Below are 27,792 nucleotides of genomic sequence, written 5' to 3' on the forward strand. Positions count from 1 at the left end.
TCACACAGCTAGTAAGTGTGTCAAGTGTCTGAGATTAAATTTGAGCTCAGGTCCTCCTGACTCCAGGGCTGATGCTCTACTCACTGCGCCACCTAGCAGCCCCTCAGACCTAATTCTTATTGCCTTCGGGATAGATTTTGGCTTAAGTCAAATTAAATCTGGATTTATAATCGCTAATGGCAACATTTTAATTTCTAAGGTCTAATACTTTTTGTACTTTAAAAGAAAAATGATTATTATCTATAAATTCATATATCCCTGCCCCTGCCTTTTTTAAAAGACACGTGATAACAATTCCCAGCCCCAAATAACCTTTTCCTTTGTTTCTTGAAAGAGCAAGGATTCCTTGTCTCTCCCTTTGAGACTTATCAAAGAGCGGCCTAGATAAAGAGCATTCCAGCTCCCCATTCCCATTCTCCTGGGAATTTCAAGCTACTATACTAGGAAATACATATAAAGTTTTACAAAAAGTATAAACTGTTATTATCAAAAATGTGACCAAGACTCTTTGCTTTTTGCCTAATCAAAGAGACCTAAGGAATTTGACTTAATGTTGAGAGGGCATGGCCAGTTTCCCCAGACAAAAATCTTCCAGAGCTTTCAGAGTTACTTAAAAGAGTTGAATTAAATAATAAGTAAATAATTGAACAATACAAGGAAAAATATAAGATCTCATATGATAATCACAAATCACAATAATCGATATCTTTACCATATCCAATACTTATGTAGTGTTAGATTTAATAAGGCCTTCCTACAAATTTATCCCAAAAGGTGGATAAACCTGATTAACCAGATGATCTAACCTTACTCTTAGACTATAGCTGGTTACAGACTGCTTTCTAAAATTCTTTTCCTTTGCAACTTCTAGCTCTTAACTGAAGTCAAATCACTGCACTATAACCACTTAAACTTGGGGCTAGATCCTGAAATCTTAAAATACTGACACCCTAACTCAGTTACTAGTCTGTCACTATTATTTTTTTACAGCAGTGTTTTTACAATTTAAATTCATAACCCAAAAGAATTAAAGAATTCACATTTCTAACAATCTCTCTGATATAGTAAGTTATCAAGTTAATGTTAGGCATTTCTTTAAACACATTACAATTCACATAACTGAGGTAACTTGGCTTAAAACCACACAGCTAACCAGTTTCCTGATATAGTATAATATTAAATAATAGGAGGAGGAGGAAGAGATAAAAGAAAAAAAAAGATGCAGTTCAGCAAAACTAAGCCACACATTAGCCAAATCTATTGGGCGTGAATTGTTAGACTGGCCTCTCCTGAGTGGCTATTGACGAAGCCTTGAAGTATTATAGTCTTGATGCAATGGGCACACCATAGTCAGTGTCCTCAGAGCCTGGCATAACACTTGGCACAGAATAAGTGCTTAATAAATGCTAGTTGATTCATTGAGCACAGTAGGTGCTTATTGTTTGTGAATTGAATTAAATCAGCGTATATGTATGTGTGCATATGGTGCAAAGATTTTTTTTCAATTTGACTATATATGTATATATACATACATATGTGTGTGTATAAAACTACAGTTTCTCTCCACCAGTCAAGTGCCCCACTGTTTTCATCAAACAACAAGCATGGCAGAATCATGCATTCTCCACATCTCTCAGTCAGTTGTGTTCCTGTGATGCCATAGTCTGGTATAGAAAATGGTCTGAAAAAATATGCCTGTATCTGTCTCATACTTTCATCAAGGTTGCCCTTCCCGTATACCATTTTCATAAAGATCTCATAGAGATGAGAATGGTGGCATATGAGTTTGTAGCTATTGATGTCTTCTTAATTGCTTTATAGATAAACTATATTTTCTGCTTTTTCAAATATCTGTCTTTTCCTCTTTGAAATTCTTAAAATTGGTCCCTTAATAATTTCAAAATTGTATTGTCTCCAACATTGATTTGTCTTGTGTATGTTTAGTCAGATCTGGATGCTTTTCCCGGCTTCATTTTAAGTTCCTTTTCCACTTCCTCATATTGGGTGGTGAGGTGCTCAAAGGAGAGACAGCTTGATATATAGCGGAAGAAGCATTGTCCCTGGAGTCAGGAGAGATATGAATGTGAATTCCACCTTTGGCCCTTGCTAGTGGTTGACTATGTGCAAATATGTTAACCTCTCTGAGTCTTTTTCCTTATTTATAAAATGAAGATAATGCTATCTTTAATGCCTAGCTCACAAGACTGTTTTGAGGATCAAATACAATAGTAAAGTGCTTTATAAACCTTAAAGGGTAATATATAAGCCTCAGGGTAATATATAAGCCTCGGGTACTTTTAACATAGCCTTGTTGATGAGAACAGGTTGCTACAAAAATGTTGCCAAACCTGTTCTGCTTTTGCATCTGTTATCCATTCAGTTTTATCTATAGATGCTCTCTTCTCTGCCATTTTAAAAGAAATTTCAAATCTTCCTGGAACCATTCCAAGGAATTTTTAATTGAATGAATATTGTAAATTTAGTACTCCCAAATAAAAAGTTACTGATAGTTCTCTTTGTCCCCAAATTACCTCAAGTTTCACAGAAGGTGTCTTTTAGTATTTTACTATTTGGTGAATATGCCCACATTCATCCTGTCTCTGTTGTCTATCAAAATTTTTTCAGATAATGAAAAGAAAGTTGGATTTGGATCTGGTTCTACCAATCACTTACTGTGTAGTGATCAAGTCACTTAATCTATGTGAGCGTCAGACTACTTGTCTGTAAGTGAGACTAATAATACTTGTGTTACCTACATCATAGGATAGTTGTGCTGAAAATACTTAGTAAACCTTAGAGTCTATATAAATGTGAGTTGTTATTATTGTAAATTTTAATAATGTCTTCAGAGTTTACCTTTTTTTGACTGAGGAGTTGATATCTTTTTAGTTTATTCAACATCCCAACTTCCTGCCATCTCATAATCATTTGCCTTTTTCTGAAAATTCTATAGCTCCATTATATCTTTATTGTAGTGTGGGGAGTGAAACTACCACACATAGTGTTCTAGGTATGAAGGGCACCATAATTTTAAATAAAGCTAGAATAATGTTTTAAATGTGAAATATTTTTTTAAATTTGAAAAAAATATGTTGTAAACTGTTACAGATTATGACTGCATTCTGGTTTCTGATAACATGGACCTGAATAACCCCACACCATTATTTCCAAATATGGAAGAATGGCAATAACTACTAATTTATTGGACAACAGTACTTTGTAGTGGGTGATAAAGGTTATTATTTGAACAGAAGGTGATAAATATTATTACCTGTTTATTTCCTTAGGTTGTGGCTGGGATATCATAGAAACCACATCTTTTAGCTTTCGTCTTTATCCTTGAATAGGATTATGAAGGCAATACAAACACCTCTACCTCTCTCCCTCTCCTCTTTCTCTCTCTCTCTCTCTCTCTCACTCTCTCTCTTTCTCTCTCTCTCTCACTCTCTCTCTCCTCCTCTTTCCTCTTTGTCTTCTCTCTCTTTCACATTGATCTGTCTATCTATGTATTTCTCTATGTATCTATGTATCTATCTATGTATTAATCTATAGCTACATACGGGTTTCGTTTGCTGCTTTTTCAACTGTAATAACAAGCACGTAACCTTTCAGCTAATCTGAGAGTTAATGGTATTCTGCCTATAGAGACAAAAGGACTCTCAAGAGAGTATTTTCTCCATTCCTTTTTGACCTCATACCTAAACCATATAAGACATTTCAAGATATTCAAAACATCTCACTGTGGAAAGAAACTTCATATGCACTCTTTGGAAACCATTTTAGAAAGGGTGATGCTTCTCCATTCTTCTCATCTTAGAACTCTTCAGATGATAAAAAGAATATAACAAAACACATTTATTATGAAACCATTATATGTAGGTTGCTGTGCTAGGCACTGGAGGGACTTGGAAAGTTTGGAAAGACAGTCTCCTTGGGAAAAAGGAATACACATTTATATGGCATCTACTATGTGCCAGGCACTGTGCTAAGAGCTTTTTACAAATATTATCTCATTTGGTCCTCGCAACAACCCTGTGAGGTAGGTATTGTTATTATCTCCAATTTATACTTGAGGAAACAGAGGCTGGCCCAGGGTCACACAGTTAGTATGTGTTTAAAGCCAGATCTGAGCTCAGGTCTTTGAACTCTGGGCCCCGTGCTCTGTCTACGGTGCTGCTTAGCCTCTTGGCCTCATGTGATTTGTAATATAGTATTCATTGACATGAATAAAATATGTGATATTATAAGATGAGTGTTTTATTGAGTTACAAAGCAAAGGGTTCTATGAGGTCTGAGGAGAAAAGTCATTATTGATGGGGGAAATCAGAGAAGACTTCACAAAGGAATTTGGGTACTAAAGATGAGAAGAGGAAAAGAGCACACTCAGTCTAGAAGCAGCACGGTATGGTTGAAAGAACGCTGGACTCATAGTCAGGTGGAATCCATGGGTTTTTTTTTTAAGTTCAAACTTTTTTCCTTTTATTAAGGTCCAAATAAATGTTATGCATATAGGGACACAATAAAGAAAAACATGTTCAAATAACATTTTTATCATCAGTATCTCCAGGTAAATGTGTATAATCCAGTAGCATCGCCAATTAATCCTTAGGAATCTGATCCATAAGAGTTTATGCTTTGTCTAGACTCAAATTCCTTTGGAGTAGAGATTCCCACTTCATCTAAAGTTGACCTAGGGTCCTGAATGATACATGGGTAGATTTTCTTGAGAGGTCCTGCTTCATCCTTCAAGACCTCTAGAATGTGAACTACGCCAGCAAGATCATCTAGCCGTCCGCATGCCCTCAAAGCGGCATCAATGATTTTAAGTTCTGGAACCAGGTCACAGCCGACCGGTGTGTTCATCCTTTTTGGCATCTGGTTTGTAGTTCTTACTTCACTGAGTTATTTTGTGGAGCGAATGAGATGGTATGTGTGAAGTGCTCGATAAAAGTCAGTTCTTAACTATTGACAGCCTGAAGAAATGTGTGGAAGGAGCTTGGAAGTGCAATGGGTAGAACACTGGACATGGAGGCAGAAAGACCTGAATTCAAATCTGGCATCAAACACTTCCCAGCTGTGTAACCTTGGGCACCTCACTTAGCCTCTGTCTGACTCAGTTTCCTCAGCTGTAGAATGGGTGTCATAATAGAACCAACACCCCAGGATTGTTGTGAAAATACAGTGAGATAATATTTATTAAATGCTTTGCGAACCTTAAAGTGCTGTCAATGCCTGTTATCACCGTCACCATTGCTGTTCTTAGTACAGCTGTAACTATTACTGTTGCTGCTAAGGAGACGAAAGACTGCAGGGTGGGGAAGAGGGCTTTCTGGTTTCACTCGAGGATAGTGTGTGGAGAGCAATGATAGATGATAATACTGGAAAGACATGAGATTCTTGAGCAAAACCAGAAAGCTCTCCTCCTCACAGATAAGCACTGAGGCCTCTTGTCTCCCTACCAACAGCTATAATAATAGTAATAATAATACCAATAATGATGATGGTGATAACCGGCTGGTTGGCTACGACCTGGTTGTAGAGCTTAAAGTCACTGATGCTGCTTTGAGGGCATGTGGACAGTTAGATGATCTTGCTGGCGTAGTGTGCATTCTAGAGGTTCTAAAGGACAAAGCAGGACCTCTTAAGGAAATCTACCTACGTTTAGGAGAAAGAGACATATTGAGTTTGAGGTGATCATGGGATATCCCAGAGGAGAAAATGTCTTGTAATCAGTTAGTCAGTCAATAAACAATTTTTAGTTACCTACTATATGCCAGGCACTGTCCTAAGCATTGGGGTTTAAAACAATGAAGAGTTTTTACCCCTGAGGAGCTTACGATTTAATGGGGGTGGGGAGATGATAGACAAACAACTACCTATAGACAAACTCTGTACAGGATAAGTAGAAAATAATCAACAAAGGGAAGGCCCTATAATTAATTGCTAAAGGCTTCCTGCAGAAGATGGGATTTTAGCTGGGAGTTGAGGGAAGCCAGGAGGTAGACATGACAAGGGAGAGCATTCTAGGGATGGGGGACAGCAAGTGAAAATGCCCAGAATTAGGGCACAGAATATCTTGTTTGAGGAACAGCAAGGAAGTCAGTGTAATTGGATCATAGAGTATGTGGGGGTGGTGCAAGGTGCAAGAAGACTGGAAAAGTATGTGTGTATGTCGGGGTACCTAGGTTATGAAAGACTTTGACTATCAAACAAATGATTTAATCTTGGAGGTGATGGGGAGCCAATGGAGTTTATTGAGTGTGGGGCATTGTGAGATGGTTGGACCCGTGCTTTGGGAAAATCACTTTGGAGGTTGAATGGAGGATGCAGAGGAGTGGGGAGAAATTGTGGCATGAAGACCAATCAGCAGGCTATTGCATTAGACCAGGCATGAGGAGCCAAAATCCTGCACCTAGGTGGTGATTGCCACCAGAGGAGATGGAAAAATGGGGGCTGTAGATTTAAGTGGAGGAATCCTCTGCAAAGAAGTGGTAGATGAAGCTCTGAACACAGAAGAGATTGCACAGGGAAGGAGTGGTGAGAGAGAAAGAGAAGGCAAAGACAAAAGCTTGGCAATCAGGAGGGTAAGGATCATCTGAAGACTTCATCTGATGCTTACTTTGTAAAACACACAAACACGCATACAAAAAGGGAGGGAGAGAGAGAGAAAGAGGGAGGGAGGGAGAGAGAGAGAGAGAGAGAGAGAGAGAGAGAGAGAGAGAGAGAGAGAGAGAGAGAGAGAGAGTCCCCCATTCACCTGCTTGTTTACACTATGTTCTGTCCAAAGCATGAGTTTGGAAGTCTCAGTATAGCTCTCTATCAAACTTGGACTGGTAAAGCTTCGCTTCTTAAGCAAGGTCAAGGTAGTGAGGGATTTCAGAATACTGAATAAGCACGAATGATTCATGATGAGGAGTCAGTTACATTAGGCAGAACAGAATTTGAACCACAGATTTAAGGGACCTTAGAGGCTGTCTAATCCAAGGCCATGCAAGTACTAAGAGATAGAGGCAACATTTGAATTCAGGTACTGTGACTCAGGATCCACTGTGCTTCTCACTCCATCAAAGTCCCATCCCAGATGCTGTTTTGTGGACCTCTGGGTGCAGAAGCTTGGGATCCTTACCTAGGAGATTTATTTTAGGTGGCAGTAATGCTGAGTAATCCGGAGTGATCCCATCTCATTCCAGGTCAAAGGATTCTAGAACCTTGCACTTTCCCCACTCCTGTTTAGAGTCTAATGTATCTAGTTGGGAGTTGGGAGATGGGGTGAGGGAGAAGGTGGGTGGGGGTGGAACTTCTGATGAATGAGGTTCTCCAAGCTCACTAAATAAACTACCTTATGGAGAGAGGCAGAGAACTGTCCTGGATAGAGAGCCAATTGGATCTGGATTCAAGTCCCCAAATGACACCTAGTGGCTTTGTGATGCTGGGGAGGGGGGGGTCACTTCTCAATGTCATAGGCAACTCTCTATGTTACTGTGTTACAGAAAAGTTGGTGACCCATTGTTAGAGGGAATTTTCTTAGCTGAGGGTTTTTTATACCTCTGAAGCAGCAGACCCCGTCCCTCTGGAGGCTCTGTCATATTTCATGAGGTGTGATCTCCAATCTAAGTTGCTTTTTATTTCCTCTTGGAATCTTGATGATTTCCCTGGACTCTATCTGGTGGAAACACATCTCTCATAACTAATAACAGCTAGCATTTTTGTAAGCATTTAGCTAACGCCTTAAGGTTTGTGTAGCACTTTATACGTGTTTTCTCACTTGATCCTCACAATAACCTCATGAGCTAAGTATTATTATTATTATTGTTATTATTATTGTCCATATTTTCTAGATGAGGAAACTGAGGCCAAGAGCGATTAAATGACTTGTTCAGGGACACAAAGCTAGTAAGTGGCTGAGGCAGGATTTGAACTCAGATCTGTTCCTGGTTCAAACTCCAATACCCCGTCCTTCTCCCTATGTTATAGGATCATACATTTAGAACTGGAAAAGACCTTAGAGCTCACTGTTTTACAGATGAGATATTAAGTGACATTCTCAGGGTCACATAGCTGTGTCAGAGGTGGGATTCAAATCCAGGTTTTCTTGGCTCCAAGTCCAGATCCAAGAGGTGTCAAGGGAACACAGCCAATCTCTAGATTCTAGTTGGGCCTCGTGGCATTTCGCTTCGGCTGACACTTCTAGTACTTTCAGATGGAGAGAGGAGGAGATCAGAGAACTAATAAGGATGGGATAGAAACTTGTCTCTGTCTCTGTCTCTGTAGGTTTTGGCTGGTGATTAAGGAAGACGGTCACATGGTCACTGGAAGGCAGGAGCCTCGCCTGGTGCTGATCACCATAACGTGGGACAATGACCAAATGACCCTCAGTGCTCCAGATATGAATGACCTGGTTCTACCTAGAAAACTATCTTCCACCAATGCTATTCGGGACTGCAGGTGCTCTGCCCCAGTGAGGTTGGGGGTGTGTGATTGGGAGGAGGAAGGTTCTGCTCTTCCCTTTTTGGAAAAAGAGCTGGTTTTTCTTTTTTTAGGGTTCTCAAAGCTTTATTTCAATGCTAGGATTCATCCAAAACGTAATAGAAGGCATATGCATTGAAATTCATAAAGGATTTAAAAGAATGCAAGCTTATCTGCATCTGGGAAAAGGTGGGGGGGGGATAAAGAATAAGTGGAGAGGTATAGGGCAAGAATCTTTGAATTCTAGGCTTCAGGACATATCCCGGGAGAATTGTCTGACTACCTAGTGCCTTCTATTGTGAGGCAGCATAAGTAATTGGAAAGAATGCTGACTCTGGAGTCTGTTCAAAGCAATATCAGAAACAGAAGCAGGATAGAGGAAGGGGCTTTTGGAAATATCCTTTCAGGCATAAGAAGCTTTCAGAGCCTAGATGCAAGCAGTTTTTTCTTCCTGCCCTGGTTAGGGCTGAGATCAACTTAACTCAGATCCTGGTACAGGAGCAAGACAAGGGAACTTCATCCCACCCCTTACAAGAAGATGTATGAGTTGAAGAATAAAAAATTATCAAATGTAATTCCAAGTTTTTTGGGCTGGGGAGTAGGTGCTGGGCAGCAGAGGAGATGACTCTGACCAGAGAGGCTGGGTAAATATCTCGTGATATGAAGCCACCATATAAAACAACACTGAAGCTCCTGAGCTCAGCCATAAATTGTAAAGAGCACAGGCTACACAGGCTATACTACAAAGGCTGGATGGGCTTCTGGGATAGTGAAGTCCTGACAAAAGGTTTGGTTAGGCTGTTCATAGTAGAAGGGAAATTGGATGGTATTTTTAGGTGGAAAGTTTAATTTTTTTTTATATTGACCATCCCTCTGAGCACTGACCTCCTTGTAATCCCTGTTTTCTCTTATAACCCTCCCACAGGATATTTGGCGTTGACATTCAGGGTAGAGACTGTGGAGATGAAGTAGCTCAGTGGATCACCAGCTTCTTAAAAACAGAAGCATATCGACTGGTTCAGTTTGAGACCCACATGGCAGGAAGAAAGTCAAAAGAAATTTTCCATCCCTCTGTTCAGAATTATCAGGTGAGATGAGAGTGGGGTTTTCCCCTGCCCCCACCTCTTCTAATAGCTTTTTTGAGGGGAGGTGGTAGAGAAAGGGATCAACTTTTCTTTTCTCCTGTGTCCGTTACTTGACTTAATTAAGCCTATGAAAGATGATGACTGAAACCAGGCGAAGCAGAGCAAGAGGGCTTCAGACACCAAATTATTTAGTGATGAAGGGCTGAAACGTGTTTCTCTCTTACATTTTATTTTCTTGCTCATTCTTCCTCATGCTTTCCTACCCTCTTCGGTGCCCCTACCATATCCACAGAGTTGCTTCTGCCCTGTAACCCAGACAGAACTCCAAGACACTGTTTCCTCTAACATTTTGAAGTATGAGCAGAGGAGACGGTCATGGCCCGTAAATACATAACTGTGCTATCTGAGCAACAAACTGTGGAGACTGGGCATACAGAAATAGTTCAGTGTTGGGATCAAAAAAGTCTTTCAGCAAAGTTAATCTGACAAAATAGTGACCAAATTTTCCTTCTCGATCACCCACTTCTCTGCAATGAGCTATTTCTGCTTTTCAATGTGTTTTCCTTGCCAAATAAGCCCCTAGAGCAGGGATGGGGACCGTGCCATCTTGAGGCCATATGTGGCCCCCTAGCTTGCAGGCTGTCCACCCCTCCCCTAGAGAGTTCTCTCAGAGTGACCCACCCAAGCCTTATGGGTGAAACTGAAGAAGAGGACCACCTTAGGGCTCTCCCCGATGGTCATTGAGATATATTCCTGTGGCAGGTGGCTTATCCTGACTGCTCTCCCATCATGATGATCTCAGAAGCTTCCCTGTCGGATCTTAATACCAGGCTTGAGAAGAAAATCAAAATGGAACAATTTAGGCCAAATATCGTGGTGACTGGTTGCAGTGCTTTTGAGGAGGTAAGCTGTGAACTTCATTTGTAACATCTCTTCTGGAGTTGTTTCACAGTCGACTGTTTTTTAAAGTTCAATATTAAATCAGTAAAACTATTAAGTGCCATCGTTTGTGTTAAGCAGTATAAAGAACCTAAAAAGAAAGACCCTCTTAGTTGAGTTAATGATCTTGATTTAGATATGCCTAGAAGAGTTACCTTTGAGGGTAGAGATATTGTTAATATCCTTATACACATACCACTACCCCCTGTCATACAAACATACACACAAACACACGCACATGCAATCATATACATACACACACACTCACACACACATTCCTCTTTTTGCTGGAGCAAAATACTTCCTCGTATGTTTTGTAGATGTTGTCCTTATGGATTAGCCTTTTCAAAGAGCTATTGGGTATGTGTTGTATTGCATAATGTAGTATATTGGATAATGCATTGGAAAATGTATTGTATTGTACTGGATAATGTAATGAATTGGATATTGAGTGCAGAAACAGCACTTTCCAGCCTACAGCAATGTCTCCTGCTGTTGCTCATTATCAGACTTAAATTGCCTTGTAATTTGCTTTTTAGTTGTGTAGCACTCAGGGTCCCTTTGATATGTAGACCCTCCCACCCCTCATAATTCACTTAAAACCAGAGTCTGCAAGCCCCTACTGACGTGTTGTTGAGGTTTTTACTAGAATGACCAGACAGAATTTAAAGCAAAATATATTTAATTAAACAATCTAGCAAAATAAATAATAATAAAGATTTTGCATCCTCCTCCAACCACATAGAGGTATACGCTTCCACAGGTTGCTGCACCACCAGGAGGAGACGGGGCACATTCAGGGAACACGGATGGAGGGACATACATGTAAAGAATACATGTGACCATGAAGATGCATGTCCAGTGGCAATGCCTACCCTGGCCCTGCAGGACTCTATGGATGCCCTCTGGTCATCACACTGCTCTCTGCTAGGCATCTCCACTAAACTGCTCTCCTGACTGGAGGTCTATGATGATGAGCTTCCTCTTGTCATTGGCTGGGCTTCATTTGGCTCCTTTGCTGAGCTGCTGTGGCAGGTGCTAGCATCCCAGCTCTGAAGAGCTCATATTCCAGCCAGCTATAAAAAGGCCTTAGGAATTTAAGTCCATCCATTTGAATTCTCTGCTGTCTTTAGTCTAGACTCTCTCAGTGTAATTCTGTTCTGAGTTAAGGTCAGAACATTCCATCCCCTGCTCCTAGTAAATCATTCCTAGCTCTGCTGGAAAGAGAAAAGAGAAAAGGTTGGTGACCCTTGTCTACTTCCCTTCCTCTTGTCCTCCCAGGAACAAAATCCCTGCCCTATAGTTGTTTCATGAACATTTATTTTGTCTCCCTGGGTACAATGTGAGAGACAGTTTGGTATAGTAGATAGAGAGCTGGCCTTGAAGCCAGGAAGACATCAGTTCAAGTCTTTCCTCCAGGTGATACTGGGCAAGTCATTTAACTTTAACCTCTTAGCAATGCTCTAAGCCCATAAGTTGCAGAGAAGTCATTATGTTGCATTGGTGGAGGGAGTGTCCTCACCTGGGAGTTCCTTGTATCAGTAAAGTCACAGGTGCAGTCCCTATCCCCAACCAAGCTCTGAGACAGTAAAGGCTATGTTTTCTTTTTTCTTTTATGTTCTCCCATCTTACCCAGTTGAAAAATACTCAATAATGTTGGTTGAACATTAAATGAAATAAATGCTCAGTGTGCATTAATCCACTCAACAGTCATTTGTCCCTGGGCTAGATGCTGGGGCAGTTCTAAAGTTTAGACACAGCCCCTGACTTCACATGGCTTTCCATTGGTGGGCTAAGCTACCAACACGGGTAACTACAATATATGGTACTTTAATTCCCATTTTTGTGCCTTTACGCAGTCTGCCTTCCATGCCTAGAATGCACTCCCTCCTTACCTCTGCCTCATAGACTTCTTCAGGGCTCATCTCAAGGGCCACCTACTCTGAAAAGCTTTTTCTATGACACAGGTTGATGTTGCTTTCTCCCTTCCCAAATGACTTTGAACTTATTTGCTCTGTCTCTTTACTTGTTAGATGTAAGCTCTTGAGTGCTGGGACTATTTTCATTTTAGTTTTGGTTTCTTTAGTGCATAGCGCAATGCCTCTCAAATTTGTGGCTGCTTAGTTGTTCAAATCATGTCCTACCCTTCCTGATCCCATTGGGGGGTTTTCTTGGCAAAGATACGGGAATGGTTTGCCATTTCTTTCTCCAGCTCATTTTACAGATGAGGAACTGAGGCAAACAGGGTTAAGTGATTTGCCTAGGGTCACACATCTAGGAAGTGTCTGAGGCCAGATTTGAACTCAGGAAGATAAGCTTTCCTGACTCTAAGCCCAGCATTCTATCCACTTTGTGGTCTAGCTGACCAATCTTACACATAGTAGGTGCTTAAATCAGTTCCTTGAGTTGAATTGATTGAGAGTCTGTAAACCTGAGATCTAGTCTACGTTTTGTCACTAAATCATTTATATGACCTTGGGTTAGTCATTTGTTGTTCAGATCTCAGTTTTTGAAGTAAAATGAGGTGGTTGGACCATGGGATCTCTGAGCTCCCTTCCAGTTCCATTTCTGTTGGGGTGGCTAAAGACCTCTTCGCAGAGGAACCCTCTCCTCATCAGGCCATTGTGTTCTGAAAAGCTCTCTCTTTGGGAATGAAATGTTCCTGGGTTTATCTCAGCAAAAAGGCAAATTGTTCTGACATTCCTTTTAGGTTAAAAGTCTTACTTAAATGTACATTTAGAGGAAGTCATTGTGAACAGCCTCCCTTTGGCACTCTGGTGAAACCTATGGACCTCTTTTCAGAATAATATTTTTTAAATGCATAAAAGAAAATACACAGGATAAAAGGAAACCAATTATATCAAAATAAAGGTGTGATTTTTTTTTCTCACCTAAATTCACAGATCCCCTGAAACCTAACCAAAGATACCAGGTTAAGAACTCATGGTCCTTTTGGTCCAAGCCGGGGAGGGGCTGGGCAGGTAGCCAAGCTCTCCCTGGCTTTCGGGTCTCTTACATTGATTTTCTGCCTCCAACTCCACCACTGCTCCCTCTGTGACCATAGCAAAAGAGGCCATCTTCTTCACCAAGAACTTCCTGGCTGGGGGCATTTCACTGCTTATCTCCGAGACCTCACTGGCCCTCACTGAGATAGTCAGGTTACTATAGCAGGTAAAACACACAAGTAAACAAATTACTACTAATAAGCAATATAAAGGCATAATAGACTATATAATTTGAATTCCAAAGGAACTTTATAGATATACTATAGATATATTATATTATATATTTATTATGTATTATTTATTATATAATGTAGAAATAGAAATGTATTATATAATGTACTGTAAATATATATTATATTTATATATCATATTTATTATATATTATATAATATAGAAATAGAAATATATATTATCTATAATACACTATAAATAGATATATTATACTATAGATAAAGTGTTTGTACAGGAAGTCTGGAGAGCCTGGAAACTTCTGACCTACTACACCATCTTCCCAGAATGCCAGAAGCTCCTCTGGCAAAGTAACTTGACAAATGTCATCAGATATTTCACCCCAGCCAGGCCCTTAATTTTGCCTTTGAGGATAAGCAATAAGCAGGTGTTTTTGGAGAGAATGCTCCCACAATTTTGGAAGTATTATGCTGGTAATCCGACCCCTGCTGGTGTGCAGATGGAGCCACTTTTCTCCACCTTGTCTCCCTCTCGGATTTTACAAGAACCCACTTGGCCACTGAAGTTGGGAAATTTGGCACTGAAAGAGAATTCAAAGGCTGGGAAGACATTTTGAAAATCATTGTCTGATGGAATTTGTGGCTTGTATCAAGTTTTCAACGTCTCTAAGCAAGGGGTTACTATCTATAGAGCAGCCTCCTTGGGAATCGATGATACAGTAGAAGATGTGCTTTCAGATGCTAAGATTATTCAGATTGTGATAAACTGGATCCCTGCACAGTCAGTGACCACTGTAGCAGTGGTGAGTGATGATGCAGTCTGGGCACAAGGGAACTAGTGTCATATACTGGGACAATTGACTGCTGGAGGAAGATTGCTAAAGACGGGGGTGGTAAAACTGTCTTCAAAAGTGCCTAGTCCAATGTTCTCAGAGGCATGAGTGAAGATTGTGTACTTGTCCTGTGCAATGAACTGAAGAAAGTAATCTAAGTACATCTTAACCCCAAATGGGGTCATGAAGAGTTGAACACGATTGAAACAACTCAAAACAAAATTTATTTAAAAAATCATGTCTCTTATTTGTATTTAAATACTATAGATAACTATAGTTATCAGCACAGCTAATATTTGGTAGTCATGATCTGTGTTGGGTGTTCTGATATAAAGCAATACACACACAAAATACTCTAAAAAAAGAATTCATGGTTTAGGAACCTAGAATACTTTTGTATTTCTGGCTAGAAGTAGTTGCATATTCTAGTGACTTGATTTTGACATAACCCAAACTTAAGCACCACTTCTTAGGTATTTTGGATGGGTGATAGTTTGTCTGTTTATTTGTTTTTTAATTATAAGTGAGTTTTAACTTCTATAAATGTTTTAATTATAACTTTAGTTATGCTTCTTTTCATATAGAGTAAGTTTAAAGACAACGTTGATGACTTTTAAATTATAAAACATTTTGACTTTTATCTTCATATAGAAATATGTAGCCATTTGAAATGGCAAAAAATAATCCTATACTCCCGAGTTAGGAGGCATAGTAGTTAAAGCTCTAAGGGTAGTATTAACTTGGTCACCTGGCGCCATTGCTCAGCCATGACACTTCCCATTCCTGGTGATCTTGTTAAATATTAATGGGAAAATGCTAATGCATATCAATATTTAAGAGGCCAACTAAATAAAAATAGCAGAGTTCTGCAACTTAGATGAATTTGCCTAGCAATGACAGTGTACACTAATGGTTTTCCGTGGGTGATGCTCACTTTTAATTCTTCCTGGACTGCTGTGTTCAATGGTTCACAGCCTATTGGGATACCAAGGAGAAAAAAAAGAAATCCAAACAAATGAGAAAAGATAAATTGGTCTGGTAGGAGTAAAAGGGAATGACCATTCACATTACAAAAAGATTCCTGTTATAAAAAACTTGCATTAAATAAATAGGTATTCCCAGGATTTATTTATATATCATTAAAATTTAAGGTGGTTAGTTTGGCTGGAGGCAGGGAAAGAAAGAAGGGCAAGGAAATTTACAAATGCAGGGTGAGGGTCCACTACCCACCTCCTATTTCTGAAGCAGCTCAGTGGCACTTAAGATAGAATGCTGGACCCAGAGTTGAAAAGGCTTCAGCTTAAACCCTACTTCAGACCGCTTCCTAGTTGTGTGACTTGATTTCTCCCAACTTCAGTTTCTTCATTCACAAAATGTGCTCCCCAGGGGGTGGTATTAGACACTTTGGGAACCTTTACCTTATGTAAATGTTAAACATTATTTTAAAAGAGTTGTGAAGGGCATTTCCTCCCTCTATCTTTCACCCAGAAAAACCTGGAGCCAGTTCACCCTTTCCTAAACATATACCCTTACTTCAGTGAATTTGTTTGCAAACGTTAAATAATGCTTCTATTTAGGAGGAACTGACAAGCCTGGCATCTGAGGCTGTAGAGAAAGCTGTTTGGAAATTTAGGCGATTTGCTGGCCTGCCATGTGATGCAAAGGCTGAACAGCATGTGCAGAAAAGATTACTTATCACCGAATCATGGCTGTTCATTGAAATTCTAGACTCCGTGGCTTTGAATTCACCGCTAGAATCTTGACTTAATATGTGGCTTCCAATTGTTGCGATCTTCATTACTTGTCAGAAAGGCATTGAATTGGGTGTGACCTAAGTGTTTCAACTTTTGGAAAGGTAGCCACAGATGTATTTTTAAGTGACTGCATTGCCCTCCTGTGGTGAAATGTATGCTGCATGTATCAGCAAATTGATGTCCTGAGCTATCTCAACATGTATGTGGCCTATATCCGTTATCATAATGAGGCAAATTCTATTACATCTGCTCCTGGGTGTTTGCCCAGATTGTCTTGTTATCATATTTCATGGCATTGAAATAAATGGGACATCAGAAAATGATTTAGGAATGTTTTTTTTTCAGCCGGTCCCCAACTTCAAAGTGGATTTTGGTTGCAAAACTTTGTTTATAAGACAGCTTCTTTCCCACAAAGTGAATTTCCGTCTAGAAACAGTGCTATAAATGATGGCTAAATTTCCAGACCTAATTACAAAAGCCTATTTGATTCAAAAATGTTCCTGCAATCATTGTAGAGATACAGATTTATGTTTGACATAAGAAACAACTACATCATAGTTGGTGGCAGGTTTCCCTTCACTGGGAGTCTTCAGGCATCTTAGAAGGGATTCCTATTGGATGACCTCATAGGGTCTATGGTTCTATAACTGTGACGCTGAGACTTGAGTGCCCCTAAAACTTCCTTTTAACAATGTACATCCCTGAACCCTGAACCTGATCCCAGGCCTTGAAATCCTGATCTTCTGAGATAGGAGGAGACAGAACACAGTGGAAAAGGGTCAGGCAGAGGCTCCAGTGACTGTTCTATTCCCTGGGCACAGTTGGTAGAAGGCTACAGTAGCCTTGGGCATCTAGATGGCACATTAGATTGAGTGCCTGGGCTTGAAGTCAGGAAGATCCAAGCTCACATCTGGCCTCAGATACCTACTAATTGTATAACCCAGAGAGAGTCACTTAACTCTGTTTGCCTCAGTTTCCTCATTTATAAAATGAGCTGGAGAAGGAAATGGCAAACCACTCCAGTGACTTTGCCAAGAAAACTCCCAAAGGGTCATAACGTGTTAGACATGACTGAAACAACTGAACAAGAAAAATCTGGTTTCTCTGCAAAGCTCTGTTGGACTATACAGCTTCCAAAAACTTTTCTGGATCGTAGACTTTATAAATGGTTGTTTTTATTTTTAAAGGGAGGAGGGGAGTTATTCTCTATATCCAGCTGTCATTGCTGCCAACTAACAAAGAAATGGTTGCAAAGCTTAAAGATGCCTTTATTCAAAAGAAAACTTCTCTCTCCTAGGATACCTGGGATGAAATCCTAATTGGGAGTGTGGAAATGAACAAGGTTTTGGCTTGCCCCAGGTAAACGCTCTAATCAAACTCAGTGCTTAAAGCTTTGCCAGATTGGTTATTGTGCACATTTGCCTAACTCTCTCTTGCCTGTATTGCAGATGCCTCATGACAACAGTGGACCCAGACACTGGGATCATTACCAGGAAAGAGCCCCTGGAAACATTGAAGAGGTAGATCATGTGGCAGGGCAGTGGGGGTGCGGAGGGAAGGATCCATCACTTTTGATATTGTCATGTATTATCATCAGCATTATCATACTGTCTTTGTATTATCATGGCAGAACTAGGTGTAGGTTTAAACATGTAGGTAGTTAGGGACTGGACTGAGTGGGTCTAGAGCCCTTCAAATCTTAGATTTTTAGGTGCAATGAAGTTAGTTTCTTCACCTTGAAGGTCCAGAATTAAGCTCTGCTTCAGATCACACCCCAAGTTCTTGTTAATGCTATCTCCATTCTTATGGTTGATGGCTCTGCTCTAAAATTCCAGTGATTGATTCACTGTTAAGCTTACAAATTTCTCAGAATTCTAAGGGAACCTGGGCAGCAGGTGGTGCAGCGGATAGAGCATTGGGCTTGGAGTCTGAAAGACCTGAGTTCAAATTCCAGCCTTAGACACTAGCTGTGTGATTCTGGACAAGTTTCTTAACCCTGTTTGCCTGAGTTGCTCATCTGTAAAATGAACTGGAGAAGGAAATGGCAAACCATTCCAGTATCTTTGCCAAGATAATCCCAAATGGGGTCACAGAGAATTGTATGTGACTGAAACAACTGAGCAATTAAGGGAATCTAGAGTAATTATTCTTTTCCATTAAGCATTATGAAATGGATTTACGTACATAGACAACATAGTTGACCAAGTAAATTAAAAACCTTTTTTAATGCCTCCAGTGAGGCCTCTCAACATAGATGCAAATGCAATGCTGGTAAGTCCATTTATAATAACAGGATACTCTTGGAAGTGCCAGAAATAAGTCTTTCCTGCATTTTCACTCTTATTAACTTTCCAAGAGAGGTTTTAAAAGTTGTTTGCACGACTCCCTGGACCAGCATATTAGCTTTATATTATGTTTTTTTTCCATGTGTCTGATGATGTTTCTTTGTCCCCTTCAGCTACCGCCTCTGTGATCCAGCAGAGAAGCATATATACAAGTCATCTCCTCTCTTTGGGATGTATTTTTCAGTGGAAAAAATTGGAAGCCTAAAAGTCGGCGACCCTGTGTATCTGATGACTCAGTGATAGAAGTCCTGTGGGTGATGAGTGTCACATAGTTGAAATGGTAAGTGCAAAGCTTCCCTCCTGTGCCAAATTATGATGAAATAACAATCAAATTGGCTTATGTTGGAAGATTTTCCATTTTCCTTTCCTTAGATCTTTGGAGAGTGTACTATCCTTGATATGATATTGGAACTTGCAGAAATTTCTTTCTCCCCTTCATTCTGACAACTGTAATCTCTATTTTAGTCTCAGCTTTTCCCATTTCAACTTTCCATTAGATTATAAAAAGTTCATATTGGGTTCCCCAGTGAAATGATGTTCATTGGTTAACATTTCTACTTCATTTCAGATGACTTTCATAATGCAGGTCATTTCTTCTCAAGAACTATTTATATTTTCTGTAGCTGATAGAAAAGTCAAGGAAAAGGACTAAAGAATTGAAAAGGAACTGCATAAAGTTGTTAAACCAAATTTAAATTTCATCAAAATAAAAAAATACAATTTAAAGTTTGTGTGTTTTCTCTGAAGAACAGAGAACTATGCCTTTGAATGATGGTGTAGTACAAAGAGCGCTGGATTGGAAATTAGAGGCCTTTAGTTTAAATTCTGATTTGACTGATTCAGTCAGAAGGCCTCACTTGAGGACCTAGATCCCCCACTCCTAGCCTAGGCTATCATGACATCATATGTTGTATAACGGACCTGTCTGAACACTTTTAGCTGAGACATTTCCTTTCCTCTCAGCCAAGGAATCTTACCCTCAAGGTTGATCTCTATATGTCCTTAAACAACATTTCCTTTCAGATAGGCTGCATTAGAATCACTCTAGGAAGAGGACTGCCTCCTCATTTCATCAGATTCAGCAGGGAAGATGTTCCTCAACCACTTCCCTCAGCACTGTGAACAGTAACTTACATTTCTTGCCAGTGTGGTGTTATACTGCTATGTCCATTGTTATCTTGTTTATACCTGCAGTAATGCAGCACTATCTAGGACATCGATTTCTTGTATCCTGGATGCAAAGTGTCCCACATCCAGGTGACTAAAACAGTTGACAGTGATGAATGAGTAATTCCTGCGAGTCATGAAAGTGTTGGGTCCATTAATAGTTCCATGATGGCTTCACTGTCATACCTTCTTTTAGTCTCTGCCACCTTATCTAGGTCTGTATATTCCTCTGCCCTTTTATAAATTCATTGATTTGTTATTCACCAAATAATTGTTTGAGAGAATACCATTGTAAGGCACCATCATAAGGTATGTAAGAGAAAAAAAACAATGGACAAGACATTTTTTTTTGTCCCCAAGGAGCTTACAATTTAGAAAAGAAGACAATGTACAAAGTTACCACAGTATAACACATGAATAGAATATGAAGGATATAGGAGAGTTAATAGCATTTGAGCTCTATCTGGAAGGATGGACAGAATTTCTGTAAAGAAAGATTGGGAAGGGTATGTGTGTGTTTTATAGAATGAGAGGCTCACATGAACAGAGTAGTGTAGAAGTTCAAAATGATAGGGAGTGTTCAGGGAATGAGAATCCAGAACATACAGTTCCTGTAGGGAACTAGTGGGAAATTGGCAGAAAAGGGTAGATTGGACCAGGTTATAGAGCTCTTTGACCGCCTGACTAAGGAACACAGAGTTTATTCAATACATGTCAAGGAGCCGTTAGTTTTTGAGAAGAATAGTGCCTTGTTTGAAGAAGGGATTTTAGGAAAATCAGTCTTGCAGTGGTCTGCAGATTAAGTTAGGCAGGAGTCTGGAGGTGCTATTTACTAGTTCAGGCATGAGGCAATCAGAGTTGGGTGGTGACAAAAGGGACGGGAAAATAGGGGAGAGATCCAAGAGGGATCATGAAGGACAAATCAACAGGACTTGGCAGGTGATTAAGTGTGGGTGGCAAAGGAGAATGAGATCAAGGAGAAGCCAGAGGCTTCAAACCTGAGTGAGCAGGGACATGGTAGAACCATTCAAGGAAATAAGAAAGTCTCCAGGAGAAACTGGTTTTGAAGGAAAGCCCGGACTGGCTTTAGATGTGTTGAGTTTGATATGCTAATGGCATTTCTATGTGGAAATGTCCGGTGCGTAGTTAGAAATAATGGTAATGATGCTCAAAAAAGTGCCATATTTAATAATCAGTGATGCTAGGGGTGTGCTGGAGTCAGCTCCTACATGACTACGTGAGAGCCAATTGTTAAATTTTCAGCATGGGTCTTCCACACCTTGGAAATTGCCAAATGCTACAAATCAGGGCTAGATTTATTGTTTTGTTGATTGTCCAGACTTAAAGTGATGAAGAAAATGTTAATGATACAGATTAAACTTAAAAGTGTGCTGTGCATACTGTTGGGATTTTTTCCCCCCTTTAGAACCTATTCTCAAACATTTACCAGCTACCCCTGGGAGTCAGCCACATAAAGATGGTATAGTTGAAGCCTGGCAAGATCTCCAAAGGGCAAAAACATAGAGAAAGAAGAGGGCTGAAAGCAGAGGTTGGGGACTTGCCTACATTTAGAACTGGTCAGAGAGAAGTGGGATGAAGGGAATCAGGATAATAAAGTTTTATGAAAGTCAGTCAACCAATGAATAAGCATTTACCAAACTACTCTGTGCTAGGAATTCTGCTAGTTGCTGGGGACAGAGAAATAAAATGGCCCCTGTCCTCGAGGAACTTATCTGGGGGTTTGTATGTGGGACAATAGAGATAGCATGTAAGTAAATGAGTATATAAAAAACAAGCTAATTTGGTGGGGGGCAGGGAGGGTGGATGGGGGAAGGAGATAGGGACTAATAGTTGGTGGAATCAGGAAAAGCCTCACATAGAGAAGGTGGTACTTGAGCTGAATTTTGAAAGAAATTAGAAATCCTAAAAGGTGGAAGTGTGGAGGAAATGCATCCCAGACAAGAGGAACAGACAGCTTGTGCAAAAGCAGACATGAGAAAGGGAATGATATATCTAAGACACAGCAAGAAGGCCGAGTCAGCTGTTTAGAAAAGTGTGTGAAGGGAAATAATATGTAATAAAGCTGGAAAAGTAGGTTGGAGTCAGGTTATGAAGGGCTTCAAATACCAAACAGACAAGTTTCTGTATGATCTGAGAGGTAATAGGGAGCCACTGGAGTTCAGTGAGCAGGGGAATGACATGGCCATTCCTAAGCCTTAGGAATATTACTCTGGGGCAGCTAGGTGGCACAATGAGTAGAGGACTGGCCCTGGAGTCAGGAGGACCTGAGTTCAAATTCAGTCTCAGACACTTGACACACTTACTACCTGTGTGACCTTGGGCAAGTCACTTAACCCCAATTGCTTCCCTTCTCCCTTCCAAAAAAAAAAAAGAATATCACTCTGGCAGCTATGGGGTTAATATACTGGAGAGAGGAGAGATGATGCAAGGAGACCAATTGAGAGGCTGTTGCAATGGCCCAGTCAGTCAACAAATATTTATTTAGTCCCTGCCGTGTGCCAGGCACTAGGCTAACCGTTGAAAACACAAAGAAAGTCAAAAGGCTCATTAAACTCAGAGTTTAATGGTTGAGATACCATCGAAACAACTATATACAAACAAGCTATAAGCAGGATCCGTTGGAGATAATGGATAGAGGGAAGGCACTAACTTTAAGGGGAATCAGGAAAGACTTCCTGTAAAACAGAGGTGTCAGACAGGAAGCCCACAACACTTCCCGGTCCAGCCTGAATCAGATTAAAATGTAGTTGGGAAATATTTCACAAAATAAATAAAAGTGCAATAAAGCATAGATAACATTACACTTTAAAATTTACTCTATGCAGCTTGCAGGGAGCCATATCTATGGTTTAGTGGCCCTATTTCTTTTTGAGTTTGACACCACTATAGTAGTAGGTGGGATTTGAAGGAAGCCAGGGAAGCCAGGAGGCAGAGATGAGGAGGGAGAGTCTTCTGGGCATGGGGGACAGCCAGTGAACAGAGAATCTTTTGTTGTATGTGAGGAAAAGCAAGAAAGGAAGTGTGTTACTGGATCATAAAATATATGGGAGGGAGTAAAGTATAATAAAATAAAAGGTATAATAAAAAGACTGGAAAGGTAGGAAAAGGGCCAGGTTGTAAAGGACTTTAATGCTCATAAGATTTTCCGTTTTATTCTGGAAGTGATAGGGAGCCATAGGAGTTTACTGAGCTGGGGGAAGGTGTTGGTGTGATATGGTCTGACCACTTGAGTGGAAGAAGGACAGGAGTAGGGAAAGAGGTGGAGAGTTTGTAGGAGAAATTGAAAGTAGAGGTCAGGTAATGATTTTGGTGCTCAGAATTGGAAGGGATTTTAGAGATTACCTAGTCTGATCTAGGGGCAGCTACGTGGTGCTGGGTGGATAGAGTGCTGGGCCTGAAGTCAGGAAGACTCATCTTCCCGAGTTCAGATGTCACCTCAGACATTTACTAGCTGAGTGACCCTGAGCAAGTCACTTAACCCTCTTTGCCTCAGTTTGCTCATCTGTAAAATGAGCTGGAGAAAGAAATGGCAAAGCACTCCAGTATCTTTGTCAAGAAAACCTCAAATGGGGTCATGAAGAGTCAGGTGTGACTGATAAATGACTGAATGACAGTCTCATCGTAATTGATTTCAAGCAATTTAAAGTTTGAGAAGGGACAGAAAATTGTGCCTTTGAATGGCAATGAGATGGATTTAGAGTTAGAGGCTTAGGTCCCTTGGGGGGCGGGGTGAAGAAGATTTAGATACGGCATTCCAGAGTCAGTAAGTATGAGAACAAACCTGAAAGGGTCATACAGCGTTAGTGTGTTGTTTTTTCCTTTGAGAGGCATTGTGGCATATATAATGGAAAGAATGCTAGACCCAAGTCAAGACACACTTGGCCTTGAGTCCCAACTCTGGCACTTAACTAAGTGGCCATGTGAACCTGAGTTTTCTTAGCTGTGAAAATTCACATAATGTAAAATTAAGCACTTCCCTCACTCTCAAGTTTGTTGGGGAGATCCAATGAGGCAATATATGTAAAGAGCTATTTATAAACTTTACAGACCCTATATTCCATTCATTCTAGCTTTATAGGGGTGCAGAACCTGGGGCGTTAAGGCCACATGTGGCCTTCTAGGTCCTTGGGTGTGGTTTTTGACTGAGTCCAAGTTTTATAGAACAAATCCTTTCATTAAGGGAATTTGTTGTGTGAAATTTGGATTCAGTCAAAGGGCCGCAGTTGAGGACCTAGAAGGCCACATGTAGCCTCGAGACCGCAGGTTGTCCACCCCTGTTCTAGCAGCATCTTGAAAGATCCTTCATAATCTGTCTTGAGCATTGTCACATCTATACTAAATTGGTGTAAAGAGATGTAGATATAGGATTATTAATACAGGATTATTATGGTCTTGCTGAAGTTAGATAGTATGAATTTATTATATACTCCTTCAGATAGAGGCACATAGTAAATAGTTGTTAAACAAAATTGAATTAAGCCAGAAAAACATAGCTCTGTTATTCTATTCAGTAGTTATTTGGTCACAAGAAGAAGAAAAAAGACAAATTGTAGTTGCCTAGAGTTAGGAAATTTGCCCAAACTCTTACAGATTGTTAATGGAAGAGTAGGATTTGAGATTTTAAACACCTTGGGTCTCCTTTGCTGTTTAGTTATTGAGAAATATTGTTGACCAAATGCCGGCTCTGTGTTGGATGCTTCGGGGAACATGGAGAAGGATACTTGGCCAGCAAGGAAATCTCAGTGGCACTTGGTTTAAACTGAAAAAAATGGTATTCTGATTATAAATCTCACCTTATATATATTTTGTAATACTCCCCTCATACTTAGTAAAGGGCTTGACACACAGCAGGCACCCAGTAAATGGCTTCTTGTTTTTTGTGATTAAATGGACAAAATCTAGAATTCAGAGGCTGTTCGTATTCTTTTCGGTTTGAACCCATGCCATTCATCTTCAGCTCCTCACTCTCCCCCCACACATCCAGTCCTTCAAAAATCTTGTAGTTTCCCTGAGTCATCTTTTCATCCTCTTCTCTCCTTTCATGCAGATATCAGCCTACTTCAGACCAGTATCACCTCTTTACTGGGCAGTTGCAATAATTGCCTCTTCATTGGTCTTCCTACCTAACATCTCTCTTTGGTCCAGCCCATCCTTCACAAGGCATCAAAGTGATTTTCCTAAAGCACAAGCCCGACCATGTCACTCCCATACTTAATAGGTTCTGGTGGCTTCCCATGGCTTCTAGTAACAAATATAAACTCCTCTGTTTGGACATTTAATGGTCTTTACAACTTGGCCCCATCTTACTTTTCCAGTCTCACTCCACATTACTCCCTTTCCAAACTCCAAGGTACCGCCAAAAGGTACAGCCAAACTGGTCTTGCTGACACTCCATATCCCACCTTTGTGCCTTTACTTTGCCATCTTTGGAACGTCCATCTTCCTCACATGATTCTTGCAATACTTTTGTGACCTTAGTTAGGCATGCCAGTCACAAGCTCTCTGGGCCTCTGTTTTCTTATCTGTAAAATAGTGGGGTTAGATTAGATGATCTCTGAAGTGCCTTCCAGCTCTAGATCTATGATTCCATGAGTTAATTACATATATGATATCACAGGTAGGGAACTGCCTTGTCTCCAAATAAAAAAAAATTTCCCATCTGTTGAAATGACATGAGTTGGGGGTGGGGGTTGTGACCCTGGGATATTATAGTTGAGCAATCTAGGAAGTAAAATAACCAGAGTCTTTTTGTAATTCATTCAGGTTACAATACTGGAAAGGGATTGACCAGGATCTCACAGCAACATCTCTGCAGATCCCAATAGATTTGTCTTGGAAAAAAAATACTTCTGACTCTCTGTTGACACTTATGTTCTATATGTTAATGTGACAAAAGGGAAAAATCTGGGACAGGGGAGGGGATGGGGTCAGAAGGGATGGGGTAGGAGAAGAAGGGATAATAATAATAAGCCAAATAATAATACACTAAACGTTCTGTGGTAGCAAAGAATTGGAAACAAAGCAGATGCCCATTTATTGGGAATAACTAAACAAATTTTGGTATGTGAATGTAATGGAATATTAATGTGCTGTAAGAAATTATGAATGTGATGGAGACAGAGAAGCATAGAAAGATCTACATGAACTGATACAGAGTGAAATAAAGAGAAGAAAGAAAACAGCACCTACAATGACTGCCATGGTGCAAATGAAATTAAACAGAATTAATGTAACCAGATTAAATAGAAATAATCAAACATTAAAGTTGAAAATTTATAAAGAACAAGCATGGCCCAAAGGACAGAAATGAGAAGATACTCCTACCTTACTCCTTTGTAGAGGTGGGATGTCCATAGGTTTGGTATGTTGCATATATTTTCAGATTATTTGATGTATTGACCAGTTTTGCTAATTTTTTTCTTTTTTTCTCTTTTTTCCTTTAAAAATGCTACTTTTAATATGAGATGGCTCTCTTGGGTGAGAGAAGAGGAGGAACACTGGAAGAAATTCTGGCAAAAGACATCAATAAAATTCATTTTTCGAAAATAGGGTAATTAAAAATGGCATCTCTTAAATCCCTAACTTTGGTAGTACTGAGGAAAAGTAACAAAAAGAACTGAGGAAAAATCAGTAAACCTTTTAAAGTGTAATGTTTCTGACATTCCCTATTTGAGGAAAATTGGAAAACTCAGACACTTGCTTCTTTTACATCTTCCAACTGTCTTTATACCACTAGTAGACTCTATTTCACAAATCACTTCTTACTTTTATTTTCCTTCCATTAGGAAATAGGATTGTACTTGATATGTGAGTTTTTAATATGGGAAGACATTATTTTGAAACTTTTCTGGGCCAGGAATATTTCTAACAAGAATCGAGGATAGGAGAATGGAATTTCGATTGGAATGGAATGTTAAGGCAGGGATTGGCCTAAAGGAAGTATGAATGTTTTTAGAGATATTGAAAACTAGCTTAAACTAATGGAAATTTCCTATTTTAGCAACACGATTAAGAAAGAAATCTCCCTGAATCAGTCTGCCAATGAGATAATCTACTTCTGCTTTTATGGTATTTTTATTGTAATAAATGTAAATTCAAATTAAACATGCTTAAATTTTGAAGCTTACAAGGCTTTTTTCCTGGCTGTATTAGAATTTTCACCATTTATTTTTCTCCAGTCTTTATGGTTTAAGAACACAGTAACTTTCATAGAGATGGCTACCTCACTTGATTATTTTTATTTTGTGTTTTCATATCGCATTACTGAAGTAAGGAGTTGGGGTGGTAAGAGGAGCTTGTTGGTCTTACCTATCATACAAAAGCAAATGTTTTCTAAATTGATGATTTTGTGGTAAATCAGAAAAATGAAAAACAATCCATGTACCAAACTTAACTTATACGAAACTAAAGTACTGGAAGGACATTTGGGAGTGGTGGTGGGGGTCTCTAGGCAAAGATATAGGAACATAACACTTCCAATGGGGACTATATTCTACTAGGTCTTGGGGGTGGGTGAAGAATGTGTCTTGTCTTTGTATTGCAGTTGATCCTTCCAGTATAGGTTCTGAATGCTGGGATGAAGGTCGGTGAAGAAAGCAGTAACTCAGGCGTGGAGGCTTCCAGCATTAGCTTATGTTCGGGGTCGTGTGACAGTGACTGGACAGAAGCAGAATAATGCTTGATTCTCATCGTCCTCACCTTAGAGTGTTATCTGTGGAATCCCCCTTAGCTGCACGGTCCTAGAGATAAAGGAATTGACCCTCTGCACAGAGTTTCATATAGCCAGCTATTGCTCCTTGGGATTTTGGACAAAAGCCTCAATTCTCAAATATGCCAGAAGATGGCAAAAGAGGCCTGGGGCAATCCAAACCTGGAAATTGGAATTGCAAAGACTGAAAAGAATTCACCCATGGCATCAGCTGTATAGCTTCATCCCAAGTTGGTGGGATAGCAGCCACATCTAAAAGCTATCCCCATAGGTGTAGCATG

General features: G+C 39.9%; 1 protein-coding gene across 2 annotated transcripts in view; it reads left to right on the forward strand.

The window, feature by feature from the left end:
- The window catches only part of MTARC2 (mitochondrial amidoxime reducing component 2), a 36,876-nt gene extending 9,947 nt beyond the window's left edge, over nt 1-26,929 (forward strand). Inside the window, exons 2-8 of one of the 2 annotated variants that reach the window (XM_036754596.1) lie at nt 8,272-8,445; nt 9,392-9,554; nt 10,314-10,454; nt 17,568-17,629; nt 17,719-17,790; nt 18,729-18,895; nt 25,567-26,929. In XM_036754596.1, the coding sequence (XP_036610491.1) occupies nt 8,272-8,445; nt 9,392-9,554; nt 10,314-10,454; nt 17,568-17,629; nt 17,719-17,790; nt 18,729-18,855 (739 nt within the window). In that variant the 3' untranslated portion in view covers nt 18,856-18,895; nt 25,567-26,929. The remainder of the gene's footprint in view (nt 1-8,271; nt 8,446-9,391; nt 9,555-10,313; nt 10,455-17,567; nt 17,630-17,718; nt 17,791-18,728; nt 18,896-25,566) is intronic. The other variant, XM_036754597.1, reaches the window with a different exon arrangement.
- The last annotated feature ends 863 nt before the right edge of the window (nt 26,930-27,792 follow it).

This window comes from Trichosurus vulpecula, chromosome 4 (assembly GCF_011100635.1).
Source record: "Trichosurus vulpecula isolate mTriVul1 chromosome 4, mTriVul1.pri, whole genome shotgun sequence".
NCBI classification, from domain to species: domain Eukaryota; kingdom Metazoa; phylum Chordata; class Mammalia; order Diprotodontia; family Phalangeridae; genus Trichosurus; species Trichosurus vulpecula.